Here is a 26556-nt window from a genome sequence, read left to right as displayed (position 1 = left end):
AATAAAGCTTAGAAAAACCTTTGAAAGAGACAAACCCCCTTTGATTGCTGCTCTATTAATATCAGGGTTGATATTAAATGCTTTTAAATACAAATAGAGATGACCTTTGCTGGGTGAAAGCACATCTGGATAGTCCAATGTACATGTTTCTTTGAAACATTAAGCCTGAAAAAACCTTTCCCCTAAATTAAGATGTTCACCCTGTATAACCTGCAAATGTGACTGCATAACAATTGACACGAAAACGTAATTAACCTTTAAGAATCCCTAAAATGGGTGGGGTTAGTAAACACACCATACATTTGGGTTTTCATATGGCTAGTTTGTAGTGAAACAGTGGTGTGAATTGTGTTCCTGCTGCTCAGAACAAATAATGTTTTATACTAGACGAGCAGAACTAAAGATTAAACGTTAGTTGGCCTTAAGCAAGCTTCAGTTCGCAGACTACTGGCCAACCAGTAGAAAGACTCCTTTGTGTGCTGGAGGTGGTGACGTCAAATGGGCTCTATAAAGACATAAATTCATAGTTTAGCTGGAACAACACAGCAGTAGGAGGATGAGTCTCAGTGTCCTCCTCCATATCTTAACTTGCATAACTAATGAGCCTTAAGCCCTGGATAAATTAAGCAGGACCAGTGACTGCTCTCAGATTTGCACATGCTAGCTTGCGGTCCACAGTGTAGGCCGACGAGATAAAGGGATTATATACTGTATGTAGATTGTTTTTGATCAGTTACTACTCAAATAACATGTTGGAGATGCTTGAATACAGCCACTATCAGGTGAGATGGATTGATTTTTTTTACTTTAATATTATTATTAAACACACACACACACACACACACACACACACACACACACATACAAATAGACAGACTGAAATGGGGCCTGAAAATGGAGCTAATATTTAATTTATTTCTTGTGATTAAAATTGTATTTATTTTGACAGTATGCACTGTTAAGACTGTTATTATTCCTCCTTGACTGTTTAACGCTTGCTAAACACAGGTCATAACTGATGACAAATGTTACCAGAACTACAGTAAGCAGTCACTTAGAGAAGACTGGAGTTTTTCAGGCGCTGCAAGATTTTTTAAGTTGTCATAGATCATATATAACAATGGCAATGTTTCAGAGTGTTCCTTCCTTCTGCGGAGAGTTTTTGTCTTGAGTAAATAAAACTGGCCAGATTGCAGCAGAATGATGCAGTGACAATAATCTGCACTGTACTTTTGAGATCTGTCTTCCTTTTTCCTTGTAATTTCGATATTTGTAGCAGTATAGTGTGAGGAGAGAGTGTTGGGTTTAACCACATTTCTAGAATTTACCAGACAAATCAAGTCTTCTAAAGTAAGCCTGCATCCGAGCTGAAAAAAGTTTATTCAATTAATTTTTTTCCTTTGATTCCTTTTGGTTAGCTTATACTGTAAGATAAACTTCGGATTTGTTTTAAAATAGAAGAATCAGACATGAAAGTGAATGAAAAATCATCAACATCACATTTAAAGCAGTATTTAAATTTAAATTTAAAACTGCAATTTTATGTTTCCTTTAAAATATGATGACCAGTTTCTAAAAAATTATTATTGATTTTTCTTTGATGACCAGCCACTGCTTGTGATCAGTAATAAGGTGTGACACAGTAAACATGGTTGATGAATTTGTCTCGATACCACAATAATATTATTATCACACCACAATAATTGTATAGTGGAAATCTAATATTGTGACAGTCCTAATCCGTAATCCTTGTTTTCGAAGAATGAATGCATAAATCCGGGTTGTAATGTCATCTTGCCCATGTATTATAGGTACAGTCCCACCTGGAGAATCCCACGAAGTACCACATCCAGCAGGCGCAGAGGCAACAGGTGAGGCAGTATTTGTCCACCACCCTGGGTGGGAAAACCGGCAGCCAGTGCCCCAGCCAGCCCCCTGAGCACGGCATGCCACCCGGGCCCGGCAGCAGCGCGCCCAACAGTCCCATGGCCCTGCTCACCCTCAGCTCCAACTGCGAGAAGGAGGTACGCCCGCTCATTGCCAAACACTTTAAATTTCATTACATTCAGATATACTGATGATCTATAATTATTAAATCAAATGTGGTTTTGTGTTACACAGATGGATGATGTCATTGATGATATTATTAGCTTGGAGTCGAGTTACAATGACGATGTTCTTGGACTGATGGATCCAGGACTCCAAATGAATAATCCGGTAATTTTTCAAGACACCTTTAACAGGATGTAGTGTACCTTTGAGTTACCTTTAAGAGGATACATTGTACCTTAAAGATACCTTCAAATGATATGTTGTACCTTTAATGCACCTTTGAAAAGATATACTGTATCCTTAAGATACATGTAAAAGGATATTTTGTACTTTTAAGATAACCCTTCAAATTTTTACATTAAGATGCATTTAACATATATATGGTACCTTTAAGATATCTTCAAATTATATATTGTACCTTCAAGGCACCTTTAAAAGGATACATTGTACCTTTAAGATACTTTTAAAAGGATGTATTGTACTTTTAAGATAACCTTCAAATGGATATATTTGACGTAAAGATGCATTTAAAAATATATATTGTACCTTCAAGATACCTTTAAAAGGATACAAGATACCTTTTAAAATTATGTATTTTACCTTTAAGATTACTTTTAAAGGATATATTGTGCATTTAAGATACGTTTAAAGAAAATATTGTAAATATGACTTTAAATTGATCTGTAAGAATATTAGAGTTTATTAGAAGCTTATAAAGAATTATTACTGTTGATACTTACTGTGTCTTAGAATTTATGAATTTAATTCATATTTATAAGACACAGTTGTTCTTTTTCAGTTTGCATTGTAATGAGATTTCTTTAATCCTCTGTAGCTCCCTGTATCTAGCAACCTCCTCGATGTGTACGGCAACCAAGGACTTCCTCTCCCTGGCCTCGCCATCAGCAACTCCTGTCCACCCAACATTAAGAGGGAATACACAGGTAAACCACTGAGAAATATTTTTCACACAGACTTTTTACTGTTGTTTTACTGTACTCAGGTCTCACTTTTTGGGTAGAGTTTAGGTGGGAGTCGTAGACAATGAGAGTGCTGCAAATTCAAACTGTGAAATCATCTGATAATCAATTTAATACAGTTGTCTGTGACTAATAACTAAGCAAGCTCTCTTGGCAAAGTCAACTTCACTTCATCCAGTAGTCAAATCTGATTAAAAGTTTGTAAGTTCTATTTGTCTATGATAGTCTATGACTGTAGGCCAATGTCAATATTGTGTGCAATTTAGAAATGCACAAGATACAATGAAGTCAATTATTTGCCAAATTAATTACTCCAGCTCCTGGCATGAAGCAAGTACTGGACAAGCCTGGATCCTGTGGCCAGTATGAAAACTATCAAAGGCCAGAGGGCTATCCAGTAGGTAAGCAAAGCAAAATGAGTGAAAAAAGTGAAAAAGATGATGTTTTGTAAAACTGTTTTCAATCTGATTGTCAGAAACTGTACATAAAACATTTTATGTATGACTAAATCGCACACAATATGAATCAACAGTAATTATAGAAAGCAAGTTAACATGACTTTAGCTTTGCTGTAATCCACAGAACATGTACATGATTTCTTATTAGCTGTGATTATCCAGCATGTAACTGTACAGTATGTGAAATACTAACATGTAATTCCTTTCATTTTATAGAATAAGTGCTTTATTACCCATCTAATTAAATTATGATGCTTTCTCAAAGTACTGACATTCACATTTCTCTTTGCTTCACAGAGGCTGAAGTTCGTGCTCTCGCTAAAGAGAGACAGAAGAAAGACAACCACAACTTAAGTGAGTTGATGAAAATAGAAAACAGTTTAAAAAAAAATAGTGTAGTTTTATGGCAAAACTCTAAGTTAGAAAGACGAGGCATTTTAACAGGTTTAAAACATTTTCTATGAAATACCAAAACAGCTTTGATTTCCCAAGATAAATTCTTACTTTTTTTTATTGATACAAAATATATGGAATTATTATACATTTTCAACATCTCTTTCTATTGGCTTTTCATTTCATTTCAACTGTATTTCTAAATACTCACAAATGAGGAGATTTTTTTAAACAAAAGTTGATTTATTTGTAAAATTTTAGACCATAAAACATTCATTACATGTCCAAAGATTTAAAAGACTGGTACATCAGGCTGCTGTACTTACTGTATTTTCTATTTGACAACATGATAGTTGAACGAAGACGGCGATTCAACATCAACGATCGCATCAAGGAGCTGGGAACCTTGATCCCCAAATCAAACGATCCGTAAGTATTTGATGAATATATTTAGTCTCATGAATGCATGTGCTGTCTGTCCATTTATCTGTGTGTCTGTTCATTATCTTAGTCTTTATCACCTCCTCCTCACACGTCTAAAGTGTCCTTTAAAGTGTATTGGCTTTTTTGCTCGGAGGGGCCGTGAAGAATCCTGTGCTGTTCTGGTCAGCTGGTCAGCTGATTCTGACTGTGGCCTTTTGTCTCCTGTATACCCCAGAGACATGCGCTGGAATAAGGGCACGATTCTGAAAGCCTCAGTGGACTATATCAGGAGGCTACAGCGGGAGCAGCAGAGAGCCAAGGAGCTCGAGTGCAGACAGAGGAAGCTGGAGCACGCAAATCGCCATCTGATGCTCCGTATTCAGGTAGGAGTTTCAGACATTAATGGTCCACAGATGATGAATCCTAACAACTTTGGTGATTTTTTTTTGTCTGAACTACTGAATGGATTACTGTGAAATCTGATACAAACATTCATGTCCACATTGTAATAACTTCTGGTTTATCTTGTAGCACAACCATCAGGTCAATTTATTCACTGTTTTGGTTTGCAAAACCAAGAGAAATTCACATCAGTCTCAGCTTAGCTTTGTGCTTAGCACTAATTGGTGAATGCAATTAGCAAGCTATTAAAACTGTAAACACTGTACCTGCTAAACATCAGCATGTTAGCATTTAACTCAAAGTAAGGTGAACAGGTATCTGAAATGAAAACCAGGGACATTTCCCGTGCGGTGGTCAGTATGTCATTAAAATATCCAGTGTTACTATCTATGAAATAGAAAGAGGGGTAATTCTGGTTTCATGACCATTTTGACCATGGTAACTGCTGTACTGTAATAAACTATGGTGCTGGCCAACTGATTAAATTGGCTACTAACTAATTAGCTTTGTAAACCATGTCAGAAAATCATCGTTTACTCTTCTTCCTATCCTGTCTTGCTTTTTTCCACTCTGTTCAACTTGAAAAGATGTATTTCAGTGATGCTGACGATTTGCTTGACACTTGCTAGCTATTGGTAGTTTTTTTCTAAAACTAGTGCAAGCAGGTACTGAAGAGAAGAAGAAGAGTGAAATGAAGCCACTGTAGTAATTAGCCACATCTGTTGGCACAAAACAGGCAAAATTGGATTGAGATGTCAACTGGTAGACTCTGCTGTCTAGTCTTTTTTTGCCAGTAAGATGTTAATTTACTTTTGCAGCCTTTTTTAAAACACAGAATAAAAACTGGGGACTTTTCAGGGAATAGCTCCGTGGCAGGTACCCAGATTATGTTACGACTGGTCAACGTAGCTCAAAGGACTCAAATGGCTGAAAGCGGTGTTTCTAAGTGTAGCATTAAAGCTATAATATGTATAATTTCTGCATGAAATGTCTAAAAATGCTAGACCTCTTTCATATATTTTGTTGAGTTGTATACTTACATTATCCCAAATGTTTCTAATGGTCAAACCCAGAAAATCCATTATTTATTCAAGGAAATGGTGCGTTTCCTACTAGCTGTTAGTTGCTATAACTATCAGGGTAACACAAGATATTTCAAATATACAATATTACAATATAAATATAACTAAACGTAATGTTCATTACCTTGTTTGTAAACATGATTTTTTCTAGTTTTGTCAGATTTTCATTGGCAGTGGTGGTTGTTATCTCCACCGAGGGCAACCTTTTCTCGCGCTGACTCATCATTATTCTAAACGGGCTGGTAGAGGCTGCAAGTAGTCAACAACTGCTAGGCTAAAAACAAGGCTTACCTGGTAGCAGTGTTGGGAAGTAGCTATTTACATTGAACTAGTTACATATAATAAAATTACAAAATAAATGCAATTGTAATCTGTTACAGATACTGAGAACAAATCTGTAATTAAATTGCAGTTACTAATCAAAATGTCTGTGTTTATCATTGAATATTCTTTTTGAATTGACTGGCAGACAAAAAGTCCTAGTTTAATAATGAAGACAACAACTCCCATGATCCCATGCTACTTCACAACATCATCAAACTACATCCTTTGCTATTGTTGTAATGTGAGAGAGACCCCTAGTGGCAGAATGTACATATTGTGCATTTAAATGTGTCGTCTATATCACAGTTTGTTTATGTGTACCTTCATGTAGGAACTGGAGATCCAGGCCCGTGCTCATGGTCTCACGGTGGTGTCCTCCCCATCTGTCTGCACATCGGATTTGATGGCCCGGGCCATAAAACAGGAGCCTGTCCTCGGGGACTGCCCCTCCGATCTCTACCAGCACAGCTCCACCCCTGACATGTCCCCTCCAACCACACTGGACCTCAACAACGGCACCATCACCTTCGACCGCATTCCTGCAGACGCCGGCGACCCCAGCCCCTACGGAAACTCCAGGACCTGTAAAATGAAGGAACTGGTAAGGGACAACATCCTATCGCCGATTTCCCCAAACGACCCCCTGCTGTCCACGATGTCCCCAGACGGCTCCAACAACGTCAGCAGCAGCAGCCACCATAGTTCCTGCTCTAGTATGGAGGAGAAGGAGCAAGGCTGTTAGCATCGTCCAAGACCTTGAACCAGACTGACTCTTTCTATCTGTAGCAATCCCAATAAGGCACCTCATCTTAAAGTGACTCCATATTTTTGTTTATCCATTTATTGCTGAACTGTTAAAATTCTGTATGTTAATGTGACTGAGACATTTCAGTTCCTCGACTGTATTTCAAAATCACTTGACAAATACCCACAGGGTGACTGACACCTGACAATCTGCTGCCTGTATAGACCAGTCAACCTGATGATCTTACAGTTTTTAGACTGAATATTTTTGTCTTTTTTTAATACTAGTGTTTTTCATATTTGCTCTAAATATACCCTCTATAGAGCTATACTGAGATAACATTCATTGTGAAAATGTAATGGTAGTAAAGTGCAAAACGTTTAGTGTAATGTTCAAACTTGAAAGAAAAAAAAACAACATAAAAAAACAATTTACTTCTTGTAAACAGAATATTAGATCTGTTTAACTTCTGGTAGGTCCATTAAGGAAAGCAATTGCACAAAATATGAATTGGTATTTAAATGTTAAATGATCAGATGTTGCATAATAATTTGTGTTTCTAAACATATTTGAATTTATATTATTTTTAACCCCATGTTCTTAATGTGTCCTGATGAAATAACATCAAACATTGGTCAAATGAGAAGTCGCCAGCTCTTATTCTTAAGAATTATATTATTACCATTTATTTATTTTGTTTTTTTTATCCTTTCATCTAAGGAGAGCACAGTTTGTTTCATATTTATAATTTAGAGATTGGTCTTCTCTGAGATATCTCTTAATTTATCACAACTCACAAACCAAAACTCTACTCTGTGTATTAGTGCAGGCTAATAAGACACATGGAAGGAAAAGTAGCCCAGTGTTTGACAATATAAGGTTAAAAATACATAAATATTGATAATATGCTGAAGTATTTTTTAACTTTGTGTCAGAATACACAAAAGAAAAAAGACAATGTGGCCTAAACAGAAATTTTGTGTATATGCTACCAATGGCTTACGGCAATCTTTGCCCAGAATGCATCAATTGCATTTAGGACACACGATCAACTGTTGATTTCAACCTCATCTTGTGTAACTCAGAGCAGAGCAGATGTTTTCTGAGGGGAATCTTCTTTTTTGACGAGACATTTTTGTTCATGTTTGATATCGAGAAGCTGATATATTGTATATAGTGCCTTTCATTTTGGTTACTGTCATGTATTTAAAATCCACTTTTAAATATTGTAAAATAATATTAAAATGTATTCTTAAAAATATGTATCACAAATCCTTTTCTTTAAGACAAGACACTTGTCCTCAGCATGAAATTCCAATTTTCATAATCAGACACTAAAAGAAAGTATAACAAATTATGTTTGTTTTAGCTTTTCTTTTGCTATTTATTATTCATGCCAAACACAGACTTCAGTAATAAGGTTTAAGTAAACTGACTGTTTCTCTGTGTGTGTGTGATAGGACGATGACAGGGCAGCTAGGAAAAGACTTGTTGCAGGTATTGTTTGGTGTTTACAGTAGCCAACAGCAGTGTGCGTTACACCTCCCACTAAGCAGTGAAAGTGGTCAATGGATGTAAAGCCTAGAGGAAGAACAGTCCAAGAGCTGACTCTCTTGGTGCACAGTGTCATATATGCCAAAAAAATGTTTTAATAATTCGTCAACAAAAATATGTGCCTACAATTAGGCACCTTTTCCTGCAAATTTTGTTGATAGCTAGTTTGAAGTCTCACTGGGCTACATGACGACTATTTATTTTTTCTGTTAGCCAAAAATGTCTCTTGAGAGTAGGTTTCGGACCTCTGTCCTTGATCAATGGAGGCCAGTTTGACGTCAGTATCGAGATCGTTTTCTTGCTGGGTTTGGCTCCAGGACTCTAGGGCTGAGAAAAAAATATCTTTCAATCAGTAAACGCTGTTGGTCTCAGAGGCTGTGTTTGTCCTAGTGACCGGTCACGTTCACTGGGACGCTGCTGAGTCCGGTTCTGTTGCCCGCTAACAGCAGCTAACAGTTAATGGTTATAGTTAGCAACAAGTAAGCTAAGCCATCTGTGCATCAAGAATTTCTATAATTAAATCACCGACAGCTGAAGCTGAGCAGCTGAAAGATATGGATTTTTTTTTTCTGTGACATTCATCCAGTGATTAAAATGATAAAAGTTCTGCTTTTGTACATTAAGGCCCGTTCCCCAGAAACACTCCAGTCCTCCCTGTGAATGGATGTATTCTCCCTCCATGCACCACTGCATCATAAACCAGAAAGTGTGCAATTGGATGCAAATGTCATATCTGCCCTCGAGTGCTGGATGAGTCAACAGTTTTTAATCACTTTTTGGGAAAAGACAAAATTTTAAATACCATTAAAAATACCTGTGAATATCTATTGCATCTTTGCTGCTAATTGTAGCAGAAATGTAGTTAGTGGTAATCCAATATTTTCAAATTAAAATTTAGAACTTGGCACAATATGATTGCACCAGAATCAGCCAACAGAGACCTTATGATACCCTTTTAACTCTTTTAGATCACATCCTGGTCATATTGATCACCTGTTTCACAAAATTGTGTTTTCTTTTGTATAGCTTATCACTGTAAATACTAACATCATGTTTAATTACAAGTACTGAGTTCACTTAACTCGAGAGATCGAAAAAAGCTGCCAAACTCATTGTGCTTGAGTTGAGTTCACTTAAACAAACCGAGTACTTAGATGTTATGCTGTTTTCAGTGGTGAAATGTAACTAAGTACTTTACTCTTGTACTTCAGTATCTCACAAATTAGACGCGCTTTACATAAGTGAGAATGAAAAATGCCTCTGAATCAAATTGTCTCAAACCATCCAGTTATTGAAAGTAAAAAAAAACAGCCTCATCTGGCCTCTGTAGAGCCTGTTGGTCTTTATTTAAATCAGGGCTGCCCAAACTGGGGCACCCGGACCAAAGCTGGCCCACCATAATGTTTGATTCAGCCCACCAGATGTTTCTAGCTTTAATTAAGAATGAATATATAAACTGTTATTTATGCTGTTTTATTTTTGTCTGTTGTCTCCTCTCACCTTTCCAGTCTACCTTCACCTGACTTGTTCAATAGAGGCAAAAGCCCCCAAAATAATATAAAAAGCTCTTTAAATAGGATCCTTTATTATTAATTATTTATCATAATCTGAGCGGGTAGAGCGACTTTTTGCACAGGAAGTTAATGGAACTTAGATCTTAGTATCATTTTGTATCTGTACAACACATTAGGTGTGTGCTTTTGGCTCATGGCCCAACAGTAAGTTTCAGTTTTGACTCTTGAAGGGAAAAAGTTTGTCCTCCTCTGATTTAGATATTTCAAACAGTCCATGTTCCCTCACAAACAGCAGTGAGCTCAAGTTAAACCTGCCTCTTTGAAGTCCTGGAGCAGCTCGAATCCTCCATCTAATGATCCAGAACAAGCTAAATAAGAATATTATAAAATAAAACTGTGCAAGTCATTTTGAATTCAAACAGTTTAATACAGTGTTTTAGTTCAGAACTAGTTATGGGCCTTTTAATGTTTACTTATTTTATTCTGGTAAATAAAGTTATTATTAATGCTTGTTTATTAACTGGCCACTAAAATATGAAAATAAAAGATTTACAAGTGAAAAAGAACAACAAAGAATAAAATAATACAACAGAATGATAAAAAAATAAAATAATGACATAAAGAAAAATAAAATATTACTAAAATTTTAAAAATATATAAAGAAACTCAGATATGTGATATCTGATGCTTGCTTGATGATTTATCAATTTCTATAAATAAATATTTTCTTAATCAGTTTTCTTTTCTTTTCATTTCTTCATAATGCCTCTGTAAAGTCGATGATATTGAGTTTGACATGTGACACAAAGGCTTTTTAAGCAGCGTCCACATTTCAAAGTGACCTGTCCCAGATTATCAGGCAGATTTCTTTCATTCATTTACTTCTTTCTTTATTCACATATTGATTTTAGGTTGCCAACTTTACATCTGGTCAATAAAACTAACCTTTTGACTAATTCTGCTATATTTATTGTAATTTTTCATAATATGTACAGTCCACAGAAAAAGAAAAAATGAAAAATGAATGAAGCCCACACCCCTGTCACCTGTCCATCCTGACAACCAATCACTGACCGTTTTTTGAGTAGTCTGCCCGACTCTTCATTTATAACAGAGATAAAAGGGAAGTGATGGCGTCTGAAAGACGGCGTGGAAAAAACGCCACGTGAGTCTCTGAAAAGACCAAATATCTCCGGAAGCAGCCGATCAATAATCTCCTTTCACAGCAGGTGAGTTGGTGAACGCCAGGTCTTCATTTCCTCTTTTTTCCGTTAATTTTCTTCTTTCACAAAGTTTTTGTTTGATTTTCTGTTTGAGCACAGACCAAACAACTGACACCTGTCCACAGGTCTCTACTTAACTTTGTTGGCGAGTTGATTCACTCTTTTTATTCTTTACTAAAATGAACCACTAAAACTTTGTTTCGGTGAAGAGGGTTTACTCTGACCAAATTTTAAGATCCTGAACTGAGTTCTTTTGCTGTTTATTGCTGAAGACCTGAAAAGTTGTGTTTTAATGTTGAACTCTGAAGAGTTTCAGGGAATATTTATTTTGACGAAGGTGCCGGGCCGGAGGCATACTGTTCTCTGGTTGTCCGGCCGTACGTGTGTCTGTGCGTCCGTCCTTCCGTCCGTCCGTCACAGATTTTTGTTTGCGCGATAACTTTTGAACGAGTAGACGGATTTGCACCAAATCTTGTGTGCTAAGACTCTATAATAGGTACATGAACTGATTAAATTTTGGAGGCCAACGCTTTCAAGATGGCCACAAAATGGCATCTATCTACATATATATATATATATATATATATATATATATACACATATATACATGTATATATATGTGTGTGTATTTGTATATATGTGCTTTATTCTAGCCATCCATGTTCCATGCATTTCAATAGGTCCAAGTTGTCTCATACAGCAGCATTCCACGTGCTCTGCCTTGCTCCAAATCGGGTGGTCCTCCTTGTGGTGTAGGCTGGTAACACTAAGGGCCTCGCCTAAGGGCCCTCACTGTATAGATGGTATTGCCCTCCTGACCATTTGGTGGAACAAAACCAAATAGATGGTATGGTACCATCTAGGTACCACGCATTCCAGACCTGTCTGGTGTGAAACACACTTGAAACACACTTATGCCAATAACTTGGTCAATTTTAAAGCTTTTCATCTGAGATTCGGTCAGTACAAAGTTTATGCCTTGCCCACATTATGTATCATGTGCATTATGATATCATGTGATCCTGCAACACTGGGGGAATCCATATGTGACATTGACTTTGACCTTAATCCAAAACAAAACATAAAGGTTAAACATGACACTAATACATTACAGTGGCCTTTAGCTTAATTGAGCAAGATAGACCCCATGGGCCTATGAATTTTTTGTTTCCTCAGATGTTGACCTGATCTTGCATCATGAAAACCAAGAAAAACAGGTCATCTCAACTAGGGGTCAACCGATAATCACCCTGGCCGATATTCTGCATTTTCATGGTTATCGGTATCGGCCATTTTCACAGATAAGCAGATAACATACATTTTGCAGCTGGTTCTCAAACTCCTGGGACACTTGCAAATAGGATTTATAATGAATCAATGGTTTCAATGAGGTGTAGGGAACTCAAAAAGTCACAGTTGTATGAAACTGTTGCAGGCGGAGGCATCAGAATCTTTTACCCGTTTTCATTACATCACTGTAACTGCTTTGTATCATTGGGTGTATGTCCATTATTTGTCTTGTTCATGCATATTGTTGGTTAAACTTTTGCACAAATAAAGAATTTTTAAGAAGTCACATGTCATTGTCCTCATAATAGCAATGCACTTTCATTAGAGATGGTGATCTATATTTATTGAGCTGTTGCTGCTTGTTAGAGTGCTGCCATTTTTGTTAGGTAAATATTCACCTGTGAGTCAGGTAAGCAGGCAAACAAAACATTGAGAGAAACCAGCTGAGACATTTCAAAACTTATATTGAAATACAAGCAATATAAATTTTGTGCTGTGATGGTCGGATGGCACCTCCTGAGTCCGGCTGGTGTCTGATGGATGCCTGGCCTTCACTGTGACGTATTTCTCAACTTTACTTTGAGGCAATGAGTCTGAACTGATGCACTCGTATCTTACACATTAATGATGCATTGGATGTATGAGTGAATCCTTACACCCCTAATAGACAGTGTTCCTGCTTATTTTACAATACAGACTGTCTTAAAAATGTAAGCTTAATTAAATGTGTTTTCTAGCTGATTTAACTTGTGTTTTTGTGTTGTGTTCTTAACCGGTTTGTAAGATAGAAATGGTCCCGTTGGAAGTGAAGGTAAGGAGGATGCTAACATGACACAGACAGTTTGACAAGCAGCAAAAATCTTTAATGAAGCATTCCTCCAAATACGTTTTACACAACATCACAAAACGCTTGTTTCATTACTAGCTAGTTGGTGCTGCACATACAATGATAATCAAACACAAAAAAGTCTTCAACTCTTTAAAAAAACAAACACATTTTCTTCTTTGGTCAGTTTTATGGCCATTTGTTATTGTCACCATGAGTAGAAAGGATAAGCACACCAAAGCAGTGCTAATATGGTTAACCAGCATTTGGTCTTTGATGTCACATGGTGAAAATACAGACCGCAAATGCTTCCAAGTTTTTCCCAAATAATTTCAAGAATAAAGAGTAGAAACATTGCCTATAAAATTAATATAAACATCTTATCTAAAAACAAACTGAGCTGATACAGTCGTGGTATCGGCAGATTAAGGGTCACAGGTGCTGTCAGAGGAGATGCTCAGCTCGTCACACCATTTTTCGTAAGCTCTGTGCAGGATCTCACACGATGTGTTATTAAAAATTTCTGCAATGAAAGGAAATTAAAGAGAACATGTTTCAATTGTACTGTACATATGTATATGACATTAAATCTAAATAACATACTTGTCCAGACAATATAGCTTTCAACTTGATTATCATTCAGACTATACACAGGACACGTGCACAGTACAACAAAATTACATTTGCATCTGGTTTATGAATGTAATTGAAAAAAACAAAACTGACAAGAGTGAAAAATACATTAATGTTATAAATAAACTATAAATAAACAAGCTTATTACACATATGGACTGAATAAAATTGCACATCTTAGTAAAACTGTACATCTCAGTTTAAAAGTCACTGTGATATAATCATGCAGGAAAAAATGAGTTGCTTGCCAGTGCATTCAAAAAGACCTATACTACCAAATCTAGTGTCATCATTTGCATGTCTAAGACACACTAGCAGTACATCTTTTTTGTTTGCTAAAAGCAGGTAAGACAGGTAAAGGCAGGACTCAGTCTTCATTCTGGACCTCTTTTTGCATGCATTTTCTCACCAAACTAGGTACTAAGGGCCTGTTCAGATCAGCAGGTAAAGCAGCAAATTTTTTGTGAGAAATAAATTCATCTCAAGTGAATTTGCTCTCTCAAGCAAAGTAAATCCACACTTTTTTCCCCAGCTTTGGCAAATTTAGCAAATTCCCCTGCTGACCTACAGCAGACAGTGTTGACCTTGGAGGGAATGGAGCTGGTCCAAAATTCAATAAATTATTAACTGTGTTGAACCATCAAGTTTTGTATAACCCTTAAGTATAAAGTACTCCACAAAAGGGACATGGTTTTAATGGAGACTACAAAAACATCTTTTGAATAAACTGGCAACTTTTTGCCTGATAAGGAATTGTGCAAGAAGAATTCAAAACAGGCAGTTAACATGCTCATGCAGGCTGACTTAGAAGGTGACTGCATGACTTGCAAGCCATTGTGGCAGGCTAGCTACTGTGAATGATAGTAGCTCTCTATCTAGCCCCGCAACTATAAACACTGTCACACATGTCACCAAGGGTCCAGCCCAACCTATTCTGCAAGGACATAGAAATTACTTGTGCTCACTGGTGCCATCCATCAGGAGGCATTGGACTAGACAGTAAAAGGTTTTTGTGACAGTTAAAAGAACATCGCATTAGTGCCTCCTTTCTACTGAGTATGCAAACACTGTTGTTTTACTAATAAGGACAGTCTCAAGCTAGTGATTTTTACCTGCTTGCCCAAGACCAACAGGCAGTGGCATCCTGACCAGGCCTCCCGAATGCTTCAGCCTGTCCTGCAGGGACCTCTGTATTAGCTCCATGGTACACGCCTCATGCCAGACAGGCAGCTCCAGGCCCACCATGCAGTTGATGATCCTTTTTTTTTCTTCTTCAGTCAATAGACCGCTCTCTTTGGATACGTAAACCATGTAAGACATATCAATGTTGACTGCCTCACCATGCAGCAGGGATGGGAGAACTTTCTGTGTGGGAAAAGAGAAAATTAAAATAATATGAGGATGTTTGTCAGAGAGAAGAAGAGAATGAACATGAAAATCGTATAACTCATACAATCACAGTTATGGACTATAAAAATAGTTAAGATATAAATTCAAATACTAGCTATACATACAATAACATATCAACAAAGAATTTAAATACAAGTGTTCAGCTATCTCTGCCATGGGGGATTAATTACCATCTCTAATGCTGGGCTGATTAGGTGGCCAAAGTCCACAAGTCTGTTTAAGTCATCCTCCCAAAGGTTTGGGGCAAGCTCCTCCAGCATTGTCGTGATGGCTATACGAGTTGTTTGTGATGCAGCCTGTAAGCGATATACACTGTTGTCAGCCTGGAATTTAGTGTCCAACAGCATGCGGCCATGTTTCTCAAGAAGTTCAAAGAGACCTCTGTGTTTCATCAAGGCCATCTGTAAAGAAAAAAGCAGAGAAAACTTAACTGAGCAGTTCAAACACAAAAATACATCACCTTTTAGAGTCCGTAAAGCATACAGGGTGACTGCTTGTCCAGCCTTAAAGTAAATATTCCATATCCAAGGTCATTACGGTACCTTTAACATTTCTGCCAGCCCGTTGGAGATGTGTCGTCGGGGAACAGTTTGTATGAAGGAAAGATCGAGGAAGGCTGCGGCCGGTGGAATGTAGGCACCCAACTTGTTCTTGCAGTTGGCAAAGTTAACCCCCGTCTTTGCCCCCACGCTGGCATCAATGTAGGAGAGCAGCGTGGTTGGGACCCTGATGTAAGGAGTGCGTCTTCTGTAAAGTGAGGCAGCCAGTCCCACTATGTCCAGGCACACCCCTCCACCAATGGCAATGATAGGCTCTGTGCGGCGGTCAAGGGAGAATTTATTGACCTCTTCGAGGATCTTCAAGACCATTTCCATGGATTTGTTCTCCTCAGTGGTGGGTAAAGCTAAAATCTTGTACAGAACATTGTTGGCTTCCAAATATTCAGTTAGCTTGGTACCGTAGATTTTGTAGACTTCTTGGTCAATGACAACAAAGCGTTTGATTGGTTTGTTTGATTTTTTAAAGTCCTCCACCTGCTGCGGGTCTGTGATGTGGCCCAACAGGAGTGTGTCGTTGGCTGGGTCCAGCAAGTCCTGAGTTTCCGTTACCTTGTAAACAAAGGAGATGGGGCTGACCACAGTCCAAGTGGCACCCTTTTCTGTGATGCTCTCATAGCTGCCAAACAAAACACATGAAGAAATATTTATTATAAGAACAGGTTACCAGTTATTGTAGATGTTGCTTTAAAGTGCTTTTTCCATTTGTGAAAAAAAGATGCATAGGATCTACAATCGATGATAGAGGTATTATTTATGACTTCTGAAGACAAAACACTGGCTTTATGTCTGTGAAGATTCTCAGTCATCTAGGTCATAGTATCTTTAGGAGCTATACGAACCCAACTGGACCTGCCTGAGGTTCTTGAAGACATTTCACCTCTAATCTGAAAAGCTTCTTCTGAAGAAGACTTTCGAATCTGAGGCGAAATGCCCTTAAGAACCTCAAGCAAGACCAGCTGCCCTCATATAGTTCCTAGAGATACTGACTTTACGTCTGAAAATTCTTGGTCATCCAGGTCATGGAATCTCTAGGAGCTATACAAAGGCATATGGACATGGCTTGAGATTGTTGAAGACCTTCCGCCTGTCAGCCAAAAAGTTTCTCCTACCATTAGTCAATCAGAATAGAAGAAAACTTCTGGAAGTTGAAATGTCTTCTTCTGATTCTCAGTCACCCTGGTCATGGTGTCTCTGGGAGCTATACAAAGGCAACTGGACTTGCATGAGGTTGTTGATAACATTCTACCTCTAATTCTAAAAGTTTCTTCCAACATTCATCGGTTGGAAGTGAAGAGGCCCTTTGTTTGAGAAGGGAAACGTCTTCATGAACCTCAAGCTTGAACAGTTGCCTTTGTATAGTTCCTAGAAACATTGACTTTGGTATCTGGGATCAAAAATTAGGCAAATTTGGCATAAACAGGATACAGGGACCTAAATCAAAACTCCAACAGAACAGAAAAACATGCAGTGCATAAAAAGAAAACTTGAAATAAAGAATGGATTTAATACACCCTTTAAAAGCAAACTGCAGCCAAATCAAATTGTTCACTGATATCAGTAACCTTTCCTCTAACTTTGCCAAACCTCACTAAGCTGTAAAGATCAAAAACAACAGCTGATATCAACAGGCCCCTTGTCTCTTCAGCATCTGTTTCTCAAATGGTTTCTCTGTTAGACAGAGGCTCCGTCTGAGTCTCAAGGACCACATTTAGCTAGAACATCCACCCCCATCCGCCACCACGAACAGATTAAACGTCACTGCCTCCAAAAATGCTTGTCCCTGTTTTGGCTAGAAGCTGAATAAAAGTTATTATCAGACCGCTCTTGTCCTAAGGGAACAAACATAGCAAAACACTAAAATATTCCTCTCACAAAACTCACATAATTGGCAGATTAACAATGCTCAGCGTTGCCTTTCTCACCCTTTAGGTCTGTGTCATAAACACTTAATAAATTACAGTTTGTTTTTTTTTGTCAGAAATCCGAGACATACTGTACAGGGCGATATTTTAGAGCCCCAACACATTATTTTAAATTTTGACTGTCATGTGCAGATTATGGAAAATGATGTCATGATGTCAGACATTCAACAAAACATGCACTGATATTAAAGTCAAAAGTGTTTGTGTTCTACTAAAGTTTTACTGTAGTTAAAGCTGATATGTTAAACATGTTATGTCTTATCTCCACATGTGCCCTTAAAAGCTTTCTAAAGGTGTCGGGTTGATTGACAGGAGAATTTCTTTCCCCTGAAAGCTGGCAGGTTTCCAGCAGCTGCTAAAGTATAGCTTGTCACTGAAAAAATAACTACAGGCCAATTTTCAACCTACGTGAATTACCTGTTTTACCTCCTGCTTTCAAAAACTGAATAATTGAAAAATGTCAACTGGCTTCTGGACTACACATACATCAGTCAATGATTTCAGAGAAACATCTATTCTCACACTTGCATGAGAATATGTACTTGATCTCTTGTATGATCACATGATGATTAATGGTTAAATTGTTGGCATACTTGCTCACATTAAAGGGATTGTTTGGATTATTTGAGGTGGGTTTGCATGAAGTACTTTTCCACCTGTATGAAGTACTTTTTTTTTTGCTCTTCTTAAACCAGGCCAGTCTCTCTCTCAGTGCTCTCACATATACAGCAAGAGAGCAGAGCACTGCAGAAATAAGGGTTGACAAGATTAACCACAAATGTACATTGTTTTTCATACCTTGCTCATACCAACAAAGCCTCATTTCATTCTTTAGTGTGTTATCATAAATGCCATACATTCAAAGTAAGCAAATCATTTCAGTATCACACAGTATTAATTACCTGTCATTTCATCACTCATCCTTTGACCAATCAAACTGAGAATCCGCCTACTCATACAGTGCATGAAAGGGCAATTGTTCAGGCCTGCTTCCTCTTTAAACACCAGCACAAGATGGCCTCCACAAGGACTCAAACTCTGACAGGTTAGGGCTTTGATTACAGCATGACTTTAATATATTCTTGAGAAAAATGTGCTTCTAATGCTGAGTACAATTGTTTGTATTTCTCAGTTGATATTGAAACTAAAAACGTAATAAAGAAAACAAAGAAATGTGTGACAGAATTTGTCACCTTGCTTAACAAAAAAAAAAGGTGTTTAGCAAATAGTGAGGGAGTTGATGTTTCAAAATCAAAAATACATATTTTTCCCCTGGCCTGCTATCTATCTATACTATTTTGGCGTGGGCCATCACCAGCAGTAGAGATTTCTGCCTTCTCCCAAATATAATAGGACTAAACGGCACAAGTCCTGTGTCTCTCTAAGAACCAAAAAATACATTTGAAAAAATCTAAATTAGCATCTCTTTCCAAATATCATGACCTGGCTACTCAAAAAAATTCCCAGACCTTACTTTGAGCAGTCACTATTAACTTTTACCTTTACAGATACAGTCAGGACATAAATTCCCAGAAGCCTGTGTGAAAGTTTGGTGAACAGCTGGAATGACTGCTTTCATCAGGAACAGACAGCGTGCGTTGTTTGGTCAAATGCTCAAATGACTTACGCCGTGTTTACCTCTTGCACTTGTGTAAACTATCTGTGTCACGTGCAAAGCCTCCTAAGGTTAGAGGTCAGGGTGGATGGTTGGGATCACACGGTACATGACACTGACATTTGAGACCGCAGTTCTAATCTTATCTCCTACCAGGAGTCAACGTCCTTTCACCTGAAAGGCAACTTTCCCTCATTACGACCAGAATTCTTTCCTGACATGAACCATGTAGCTTCGTTGCCTAAATTGAACCATACTGCTTTGACCTTCCTCCCAAGCCCCACCCTGTGACATTTAGTGTGAAGACTGAGAGAGGATTATAACTGCCAATAAAGTCACTGGAAGAAGTAAGAAACTCATTGAGAACATACAGAAAAGAAACTGTAATTAAAAATAAAACAACAAAATAATAAAAATGTAAAAAGACTGTGCCAATTAATCAGCTTTAATCAGTTTAAGTTTAAATTTTAAAAGCCAGTGTCCTGTGAATTAATGCAAAATTATAATGCCAAATACTAATGTCTTCTTTTATACTTCATAAATTTACAGATGTTTCATACTTGATCAGCAATAGATTTTAAATCTACTAAAGCAAATACATTTTTAATATATTTAACACATGGATGAGGATGTAACTTTACATCCTTTCGGTTAATACACTTTTACCTCCTGCTCCACAGTAAAATAGATTTTATTTATTTATTTATTTCATTTAAAATTTTCTGTCATTTAGAATTTCAATTATAAACTTTTTAAAACTCTTTTTACTCGCTGTATCATTCTGAACTTCACACAATTTTGTACACAGAAAAATGTGGCTGTCTTAAGTACATACTAACTGCGGCACAAATCCTAAATACTTGATGCATGAACGGCCTCATTTTTAAAATTTTGTAAATGATAACATGTCAGACATTGTTATCATCAGCTGCTTGATAATCCAAATCTGAATTCTAAAACTAAAATCAACACAGAGATAGAGGACAACTTTTTCCGCAGGAATTCTAAACAAATATGCAAAATAAAAGCAAAAAATAAGCCAAAAAAAAACGGACATTCATACAGCACTTGAATATGATTTGCCACTTGTATAACACTTCTTCTCTGTATTTACAGTCATTTAGATTGACTGGGAGTAAAGAACAATAGTGTACTCACATTTTTGCAGCAGAGACACAGTCACTGATCTCCTTATTGACCTTTCCTAGCTTGCGCTTCCACGTACTTTTGACCCGCACTAAGTTGAACTCAGTTTTCTTGTCTTTGGTATCATTGTCCTGAAAATGAACCTTTCCCATTCTTGCGGTGTAGTGGATAGGAGTTAGAGGTACACACACACACACACACCCACTGTAGTTAAAGTCTGAATAATGAACAGCCCACCCCAGGAGTCTTTAAATACAGTATAGTATTTAGAGGATGCCCCTGAGACAAGGGAGGAGCATTTGTATCTGGCGTGCTTCACATGTTGTTGCATGTGTTAGTCACTTATACAATTTTTGTGTAACTGTGAGGTAACACCTGTTCTTCTGAAACAGACTGATGGATCCATTTGCCTTAAGCAGTCTCATGCTGTCGCTCTTGGGTAAAACTGTTTCTGATTTGTTTGAATGAGGTTATACAGCATTGTTGTGCAACAAGACTGGATGGTTTTTTTTTCACACATTGGATCAGAGTGTTAAAAATCCAACACCCATCAAATTGCGAAAACATAATACCAAGTTTACATACACTATATCACATTCTGTTTACTGAAGGGCTATCACATTTTATCTACCTTAGGGCCAACCAAGAGGGCACTTTTGCAGCATTTTTCCAAACACAGGGACGCCACAGGAGCCACTTATCCATTTTATCCACTTTTACCACATCATTTTTTTATCTATTTTAGGAGCAGCCAAGAGGGCAACTTTGCGGTATTCCCTTCCTCTCTGTGCCAAAACTGTCATTATTATGAGAATGCAGTTACCATGCTGCTGGTTTGACAGGGCCTGTCTTTTTGTTAGCTGTGTTTTGAGTTTAAAATACATACATTTGTTAATGAAACATTGATTTGATATTTAAAGGTCCAGTGTGTGACATTTAGGGGGATCTACTGCCAGAACATGGCAGATTTGGAATGTAGTAAGTATGCTTTCATTAGTGTATAATCACCTGAAAATAAGAATCGGTGTTTTTTAAAATGAGCCATTTATATCTACAGAAAGAGCGGTCCTCTTCCACAGAGTCTGCCATGTTGCTCCGTCATAATTCTACAGTAGCCCAGAACGGACAAAGCGAACACTAGCAAAGAGAGCCTTTTACATTTTCCAGATTCTCTGTAGGTTTGCCTAAATGCGTGGCGGGGGGAGGTGAGGCGAGGAGTATTGATTGTAGTCTGCACCACTAGATGCCACTAAAACCTACACACTGATCCTTTAAATGCAATTCATTTGGCTTTTGTATTTTTTCCTTTAATTTCTAGGAATGGGACAATACAGTTATCTCCTGATTTGATACTATGACAATACTGGGGTGCTGACTCGATATTCCAATTATATTGATATTTACAATTTTTTTAACAGCAGACCATGCAGAAAGTTTTATTTTAAATAAATCAGCAGCATCATTTTTTGCTGCATATATGATATATATAGTATATATATGCATATATAGTGGTAAACAAAATACTTGCTGTTCCTGCTCAAAAAGCTAGTGCCAGAAGAAAATAATAAAATAAGATGATAATGGATGGTGCTCCTGAAAACGGCACACCTTTAAATTAACATACTTCACGTAGCAAACTGAACTTGAAAACTGTCCTTTCAAAACCCAAGTCTGGATTACAAATAAGAGTGGTAAATAAAATGTACTAGAATATGTAAAACAAACAAACAAACAAAAAAAAACAACTCACAACTTACAAACTTACAATAATTTTGTGTGTGTGTGTGTGTGTGTGTGTGTGTGTGTGTGTGTGTGTTTCAGTGCAGTCCGGAGCACAACATTAAAAAGACCAAGTAAATGCAGATTTTAAGAAAGTTGAAGAAGGAAATTTAAAAAAGAATCTTAAAAGTACTGCACTACTTCAGTAAACCCAGCTGAACCCCAGCAGAGGAGGACTGTTTTGTTGGTAAACAGACAGGATATCATTCAGGTCGCTATAAATACTATTTTTATATTCCTAAAACCTATTCCTAAAACCTGCAGCTACATGTATATTTGTTTTCTATTTTACTTTTTTTTGCTACCAGATCAGGGATGATGATGATGATGAAGAATTATGACCAGATGAAGAGGTTATAATGTATCTGAACAGGGCTAAAATGGGTTATTATTCCATATTTTTCAAAGTTTATTGTGGTACAGACTCACACTATATTGATTTTTCTAATTGTTATCTCCTTGAGGGGTCTCGTGTCTGCCTTGTATTCCCAACTGAAACCCTAACCCTAACTGTTTCTGATTTGGTTATACAGCATTGTTGTGTAACAAGACTGGATGTTTTTTTTTTTCACACATTGGATCAGAGTGTTAAAAATCCAACACCCGTCAAATTGCGAAAACATAATACCAAGTTTACATACACTATATCACATTCTGTTTACTGAAGGGCTATCACATTTTATCTACCTTAGGGCCAACCAAGAGGGCACTTTTGCAGCATTTTTCCAAACACAGGAACGCCACAGGAGCCACTTATCCATTTTATCCACTATTTTTCAAAGTTTATTGTGGTACAGACTCACACAATATTGATTTTTCTAATTGTTATCTCCTTGAGGGGTCTCGTGTCTGCCTTGTATTCCCAACTGAAACTGACGGTAGACCGTTTGTAGTGGATCTACGGTTTCCTGGAGAACACTACAGATAACAGTTTCCTGTAGATCACCTTGGAGTCAAACCTTGTTGGACTGGAGAGAAAGAATGGTTTAGTGACTAAGATCTGTCCAATATTTGTTGAAGCTGGACTGCAGTTGTTGTATTTGCATTTTAATGAAATTATTAGGACTACGGTTCAGGAACAAAACCACGCCACTCTCTTTCACAGTCACAATCAGATGCGTCTTGCTGATTCAACTACCTGTGCCTCTAATCCAATCACATGTGCATACTTACATTAGCTGTTCTAGACTTAGATATTACTCAAAGTTATCTCATTTGATTTGCTTATCTTATCATGCACTGTGAGCTGCTTCAGACCCTCAGGCAGCAATCTATGCTTTTTGAAACTAGTTGCCCCGACGCAGTCACCCCACCATTCCAGCCGTAATGTCTGTGCCCCATCATTCATGTTCCTCAGTGAAACATCATCCATTACTCTCCTTCCAGTAACTAGTTACCATCTCCACATAGAGGGCGTTGTCCTCACCGCTGTCCCTTTGGAGAAAGTCACTCCTCCAGACTTCCTATGTCCAACCACTCGGGCCCAACCTGTAGCTGTTCAATGACCAACTCATAGCCCCTGGGTTTGGCTCCTTCCTGTCCGACAACCACCTCCAACTGGCCAGTAGTCCACTTACAGCATGCCGTCAAGGAAAAGAAAATCCTGTTACACCACCCTGACAATAACCCCAAGCTTTTCAAGCTCCACACAGCCTCCACCTCAACCATTGCCCCAGCCTGAAAGGCAATCATGAGAACTTGGAAATATTGCAATTAAACTCTAACAAAAACAGTTAATATTGGTTTTCTTGCTGTCACTTCAACTCCAACAAAAATAATTTGGCTACAACTGCACATGCATATGGCAATTCAGAATGGGTGACTAACAATAGATGTGTATTACTGTGTTAACCAGCAGTTAGTTCATCTATGTGCTGCTGGTGTGTCCTATTTTAGAACTTTCTGGTGTCTGGTCCACAGCTGCCTGATTGTTTTTTTCATCTGTATCCCTGTGAAAAATAATTGCCCACCCTTGATTTAATCCAATCGCCTGTGCATATCTATGAGCATGTCTAATACTTACTGTCTAATACTTCCATCTAGGTAATACTGTCTTCTATTATAGGAACCACAGGGGGATGAAGCGACAAAACTCACTGAGTCTCGACCCCCAGGTTCCTGTCCACCCCTCACCTTGACCCCTATAATCCCTCCATACTCGACCCTCATCCTTCCTGAATCCTGATGTCGGTCCAAATAAACTATCTTTTATACTGTACATATGGCAGAGTTGAACTTTTACACAGTAAAAAAAAAAAAAAAATCTGAGTATGGGGCCCAGTGATATACCATTAAACTCTGCAGGTTGAGGGTGTGATACAGGCTGGAGGTGACCTCCTTATGAAAACACATAACTGTAAATATACAAAATAATGTGATATTTTAAGCAGTTTCCTACAACAGAGTTAGTATCGAACATCCATACCTTTTACCTAAAATTAATTTCACATACTTTTAACAAACTCAGGTGCAAGTTAAAGTACTACTTGCAGTAGAAATTTGCAGGACAAACACAAGCAATTGAAGATGTACAATCACAATTAAAAGCTGCCAATTCTAGCCTGCATGTACTTTAAGTTAAATTTAACGTGAATATACAGACATTAGAGACATTAGATCAATAAGTTCTCTGTGTATGTTTAAGAAGACAGTTAAGACCTATTGGATCTTTTTAATTTGGCTTTTAATTGTTATTTGGAAGTACTGTTTTAACTCTTTTAAGCTTCAATCACTGTTTTTTTTAATATATTATTCTATTTTTCAATGTTTCTTTTACTTTATTATTCTAATTTTGTTCCTGCAAATGTTTTATTCATTTTTATCTTAATTATTCTTTTCTTATTTTTATTTGTTTCTTGTCTGTTGTTTTGGACTACATGTGTGTATGAGAGGTTCTATATCTATAAAGCTGAGTTGAGTTGAGTTGAGCTAAGACAATAATCATGGGGGGTTAGAAATCACTTTGAATTACACAGTTTTTAGCTGGATGCAGCTGCTGCACCAGGGCTCGGTGCTTGCACATGCTATGGCCTTCAATCGATTGTTACATAAAAATAAAGATATAAAGAGACGCCAGACATAAAAACAGCTCTCTTTGACCCAGTATGGTGAGATTAGTTAGGAGAACAAGGCCACCAGATGTCATTGTCTCTCCCCACCTCCCCTCACAGAAATGTTCTAAAACATTCTAGACATCTCGTGGTTAAAGCTGCAGTAATAGTTGCAATAGATCAGATGTGTGTTATGTCAAAGGGGTTGTTCATAGCAAATAAAATAAAAAAAAAAACAGAAAGAAAAAATTTTCATCTGGCTTCTAGTCTATTATTGATCATGATTGAATGTGTTAGAAATTCAATATAATATTCATAAATGTTTTCATAAGTGTATAATCACCTGAAAATAAAAAACATTTTGTTTTCTTAGAATGAGCTATTTATATTTACACAGGAAGTGGATACTCTTTCATGGAGGCTTCATGACAGACAAAGATTTAGCCACAACCTTTCACGTGTCTCATGAGGGGGTGAGGCAAGGGCTTTGCAATGAGCAAGCTCACTCCTAGATGACACTAAATCCTTAAAACGTAAGTAAAAAAGCTCTAAAAACAAAAGACTATAAGCTATGAACATGGCACTAAACAGCAGAAAAGTGACTAGCTGGTCAGCATTTAGAAACTTGAGAGCCATATTTTTCTCCCAGTTTGGTGGAGATCATTTGTCATATAGAAACATGACTCCATATGAAAGCTAATATTGCTCATATACACTGGATATGCAAATAGGCGAAGCAACTGACAAAATGCCTGCGTAGTGTAGTGTAGTGTTGTGTTCATGGCTTGTCCTTTAGCCCCCAAGTGGCCACTAAATCAGTCAATAATTATTTCAGTTTTAGGCTACATGCTACAAACTGAACAGTTAGTGTCTCTCAAGAGACAAACTTATGAGGCTGATTTTCAGCAATAGGTGTATTTCTTACCTGATACTCAAGTAATATTATGTAAGTCAAAGATTTCCATTACATACATTTCAATTCCATGTAGTTTCAGTAGACATTAGCAGAAAATCACAGGTGTAGCTAATTAAAAAGACCGTTTTCATGGCAGCCATATTGATATGAAACACAGGTGTTGTCAACTCCACTAATTAAAGTCTATTTACTGTAGCTGATTCTTTCCAGTGAGCCAACATGCACCACAGCAGGAACCTGTTTGACCTGATTGCAACAA

General features: G+C 37.5%; 2 protein-coding genes across 3 annotated transcripts; one reads left to right on the top strand and one right to left on the bottom strand.

The window, feature by feature from the left end:
* Window positions 1–600: 600 nt before the first annotated feature.
* On the top strand, window positions 601–7256 carry mitfa (melanocyte inducing transcription factor a). 2 transcript variants are annotated; one of them, XM_084727824.1, is made up of 9 exons: window positions 601–782; window positions 1812–2024; window positions 2122–2217; window positions 2888–2996; window positions 3350–3433; window positions 3788–3844; window positions 4237–4312; window positions 4542–4689; window positions 6446–7256. In XM_084727824.1, exons 1-9 carry the CDS (start codon window positions 750–752, stop codon window positions 6854–6856), a joined length of 1227 nt encoding a protein of 408 aa, XP_084583950.1. In that variant the 5' UTR covers window positions 601–749; the 3' UTR covers window positions 6857–7256. The 2 variants fall into 2 exon arrangements, with proteins under 2 accessions (XP_084583950.1, XP_084583959.1); XM_084727833.1 differs by lacking the exon at window positions 3350–3433 and having other exon boundaries at window positions 603–782.
* A 6086-nt stretch (window positions 7257–13342) lies between these two features.
* Window positions 13343–20743, bottom strand: eevs (2-epi-5-epi-valiolone synthase). Its single transcript, XM_084744106.1, has 5 exons — window positions 20565–20743; window positions 15852–16485; window positions 15480–15710; window positions 15012–15264; window positions 13343–13789 (listed from the first exon to the last, which is right to left on the bottom strand). The coding sequence occupies exons 1-5, from the start codon at window positions 20702–20704 to the stop codon at window positions 13692–13694; spliced, it is 1356 nt and encodes a 451-aa protein (XP_084600232.1). The 5' UTR covers window positions 20705–20743; the 3' UTR covers window positions 13343–13691.
* Window positions 20744–26556: the final 5813 nt, after the last annotated feature.

The sequence above is a fragment of the Lutjanus erythropterus genome, chromosome 2 (assembly GCF_056507025.1).
Source record: "Lutjanus erythropterus isolate fLutEry1 chromosome 2, fLutEry1.hap2, whole genome shotgun sequence".
NCBI lineage: Eukaryota > Metazoa > Chordata > Actinopteri > Lutjaniformes > Lutjanidae > Lutjanus > Lutjanus erythropterus.
This window is presented reverse-complemented; position numbering and strand designations above follow the sequence as displayed.

Bases quoted from the DNA above. Each gene is read 5' to 3' on its own strand.
- mitfa (XM_084727824.1), top strand. From the start codon at position 750: ATGTTGGAGATGCTTGAATACAGCCACTATCAG. The intron at 2,218-2,887 runs GTAATTTTTCAA...AATCCTCTGTAG, and splicing joins GACTCCAAATGAATAATCCG to CTCCCTGTATCTAGCAACCT. The intron at 2,997-3,349 runs GTAAACCACTGA...TAATTACTCCAG, and splicing joins CATTAAGAGGGAATACACAG to CTCCTGGCATGAAGCAAGTA.
- eevs (XM_084744106.1), bottom strand. From the start codon at position 20,704: ATGGGAAAGGTTCATTTTCAGGACAATGATACCAAAGACAAGAAAACT. The intron at 15,711-15,851 runs GTACCGTAATGA...TTTTCTTTACAG, and splicing joins GGCTGGCAGAAATGTTAAAG to ATGGCCTTGATGAAACACAG. The intron at 15,265-15,479 runs GTAATTAATCCC...TTTCCCACACAG, and splicing joins TCAGCCCAGCATTAGAGATG to AAAGTTCTCCCATCCCTGCT.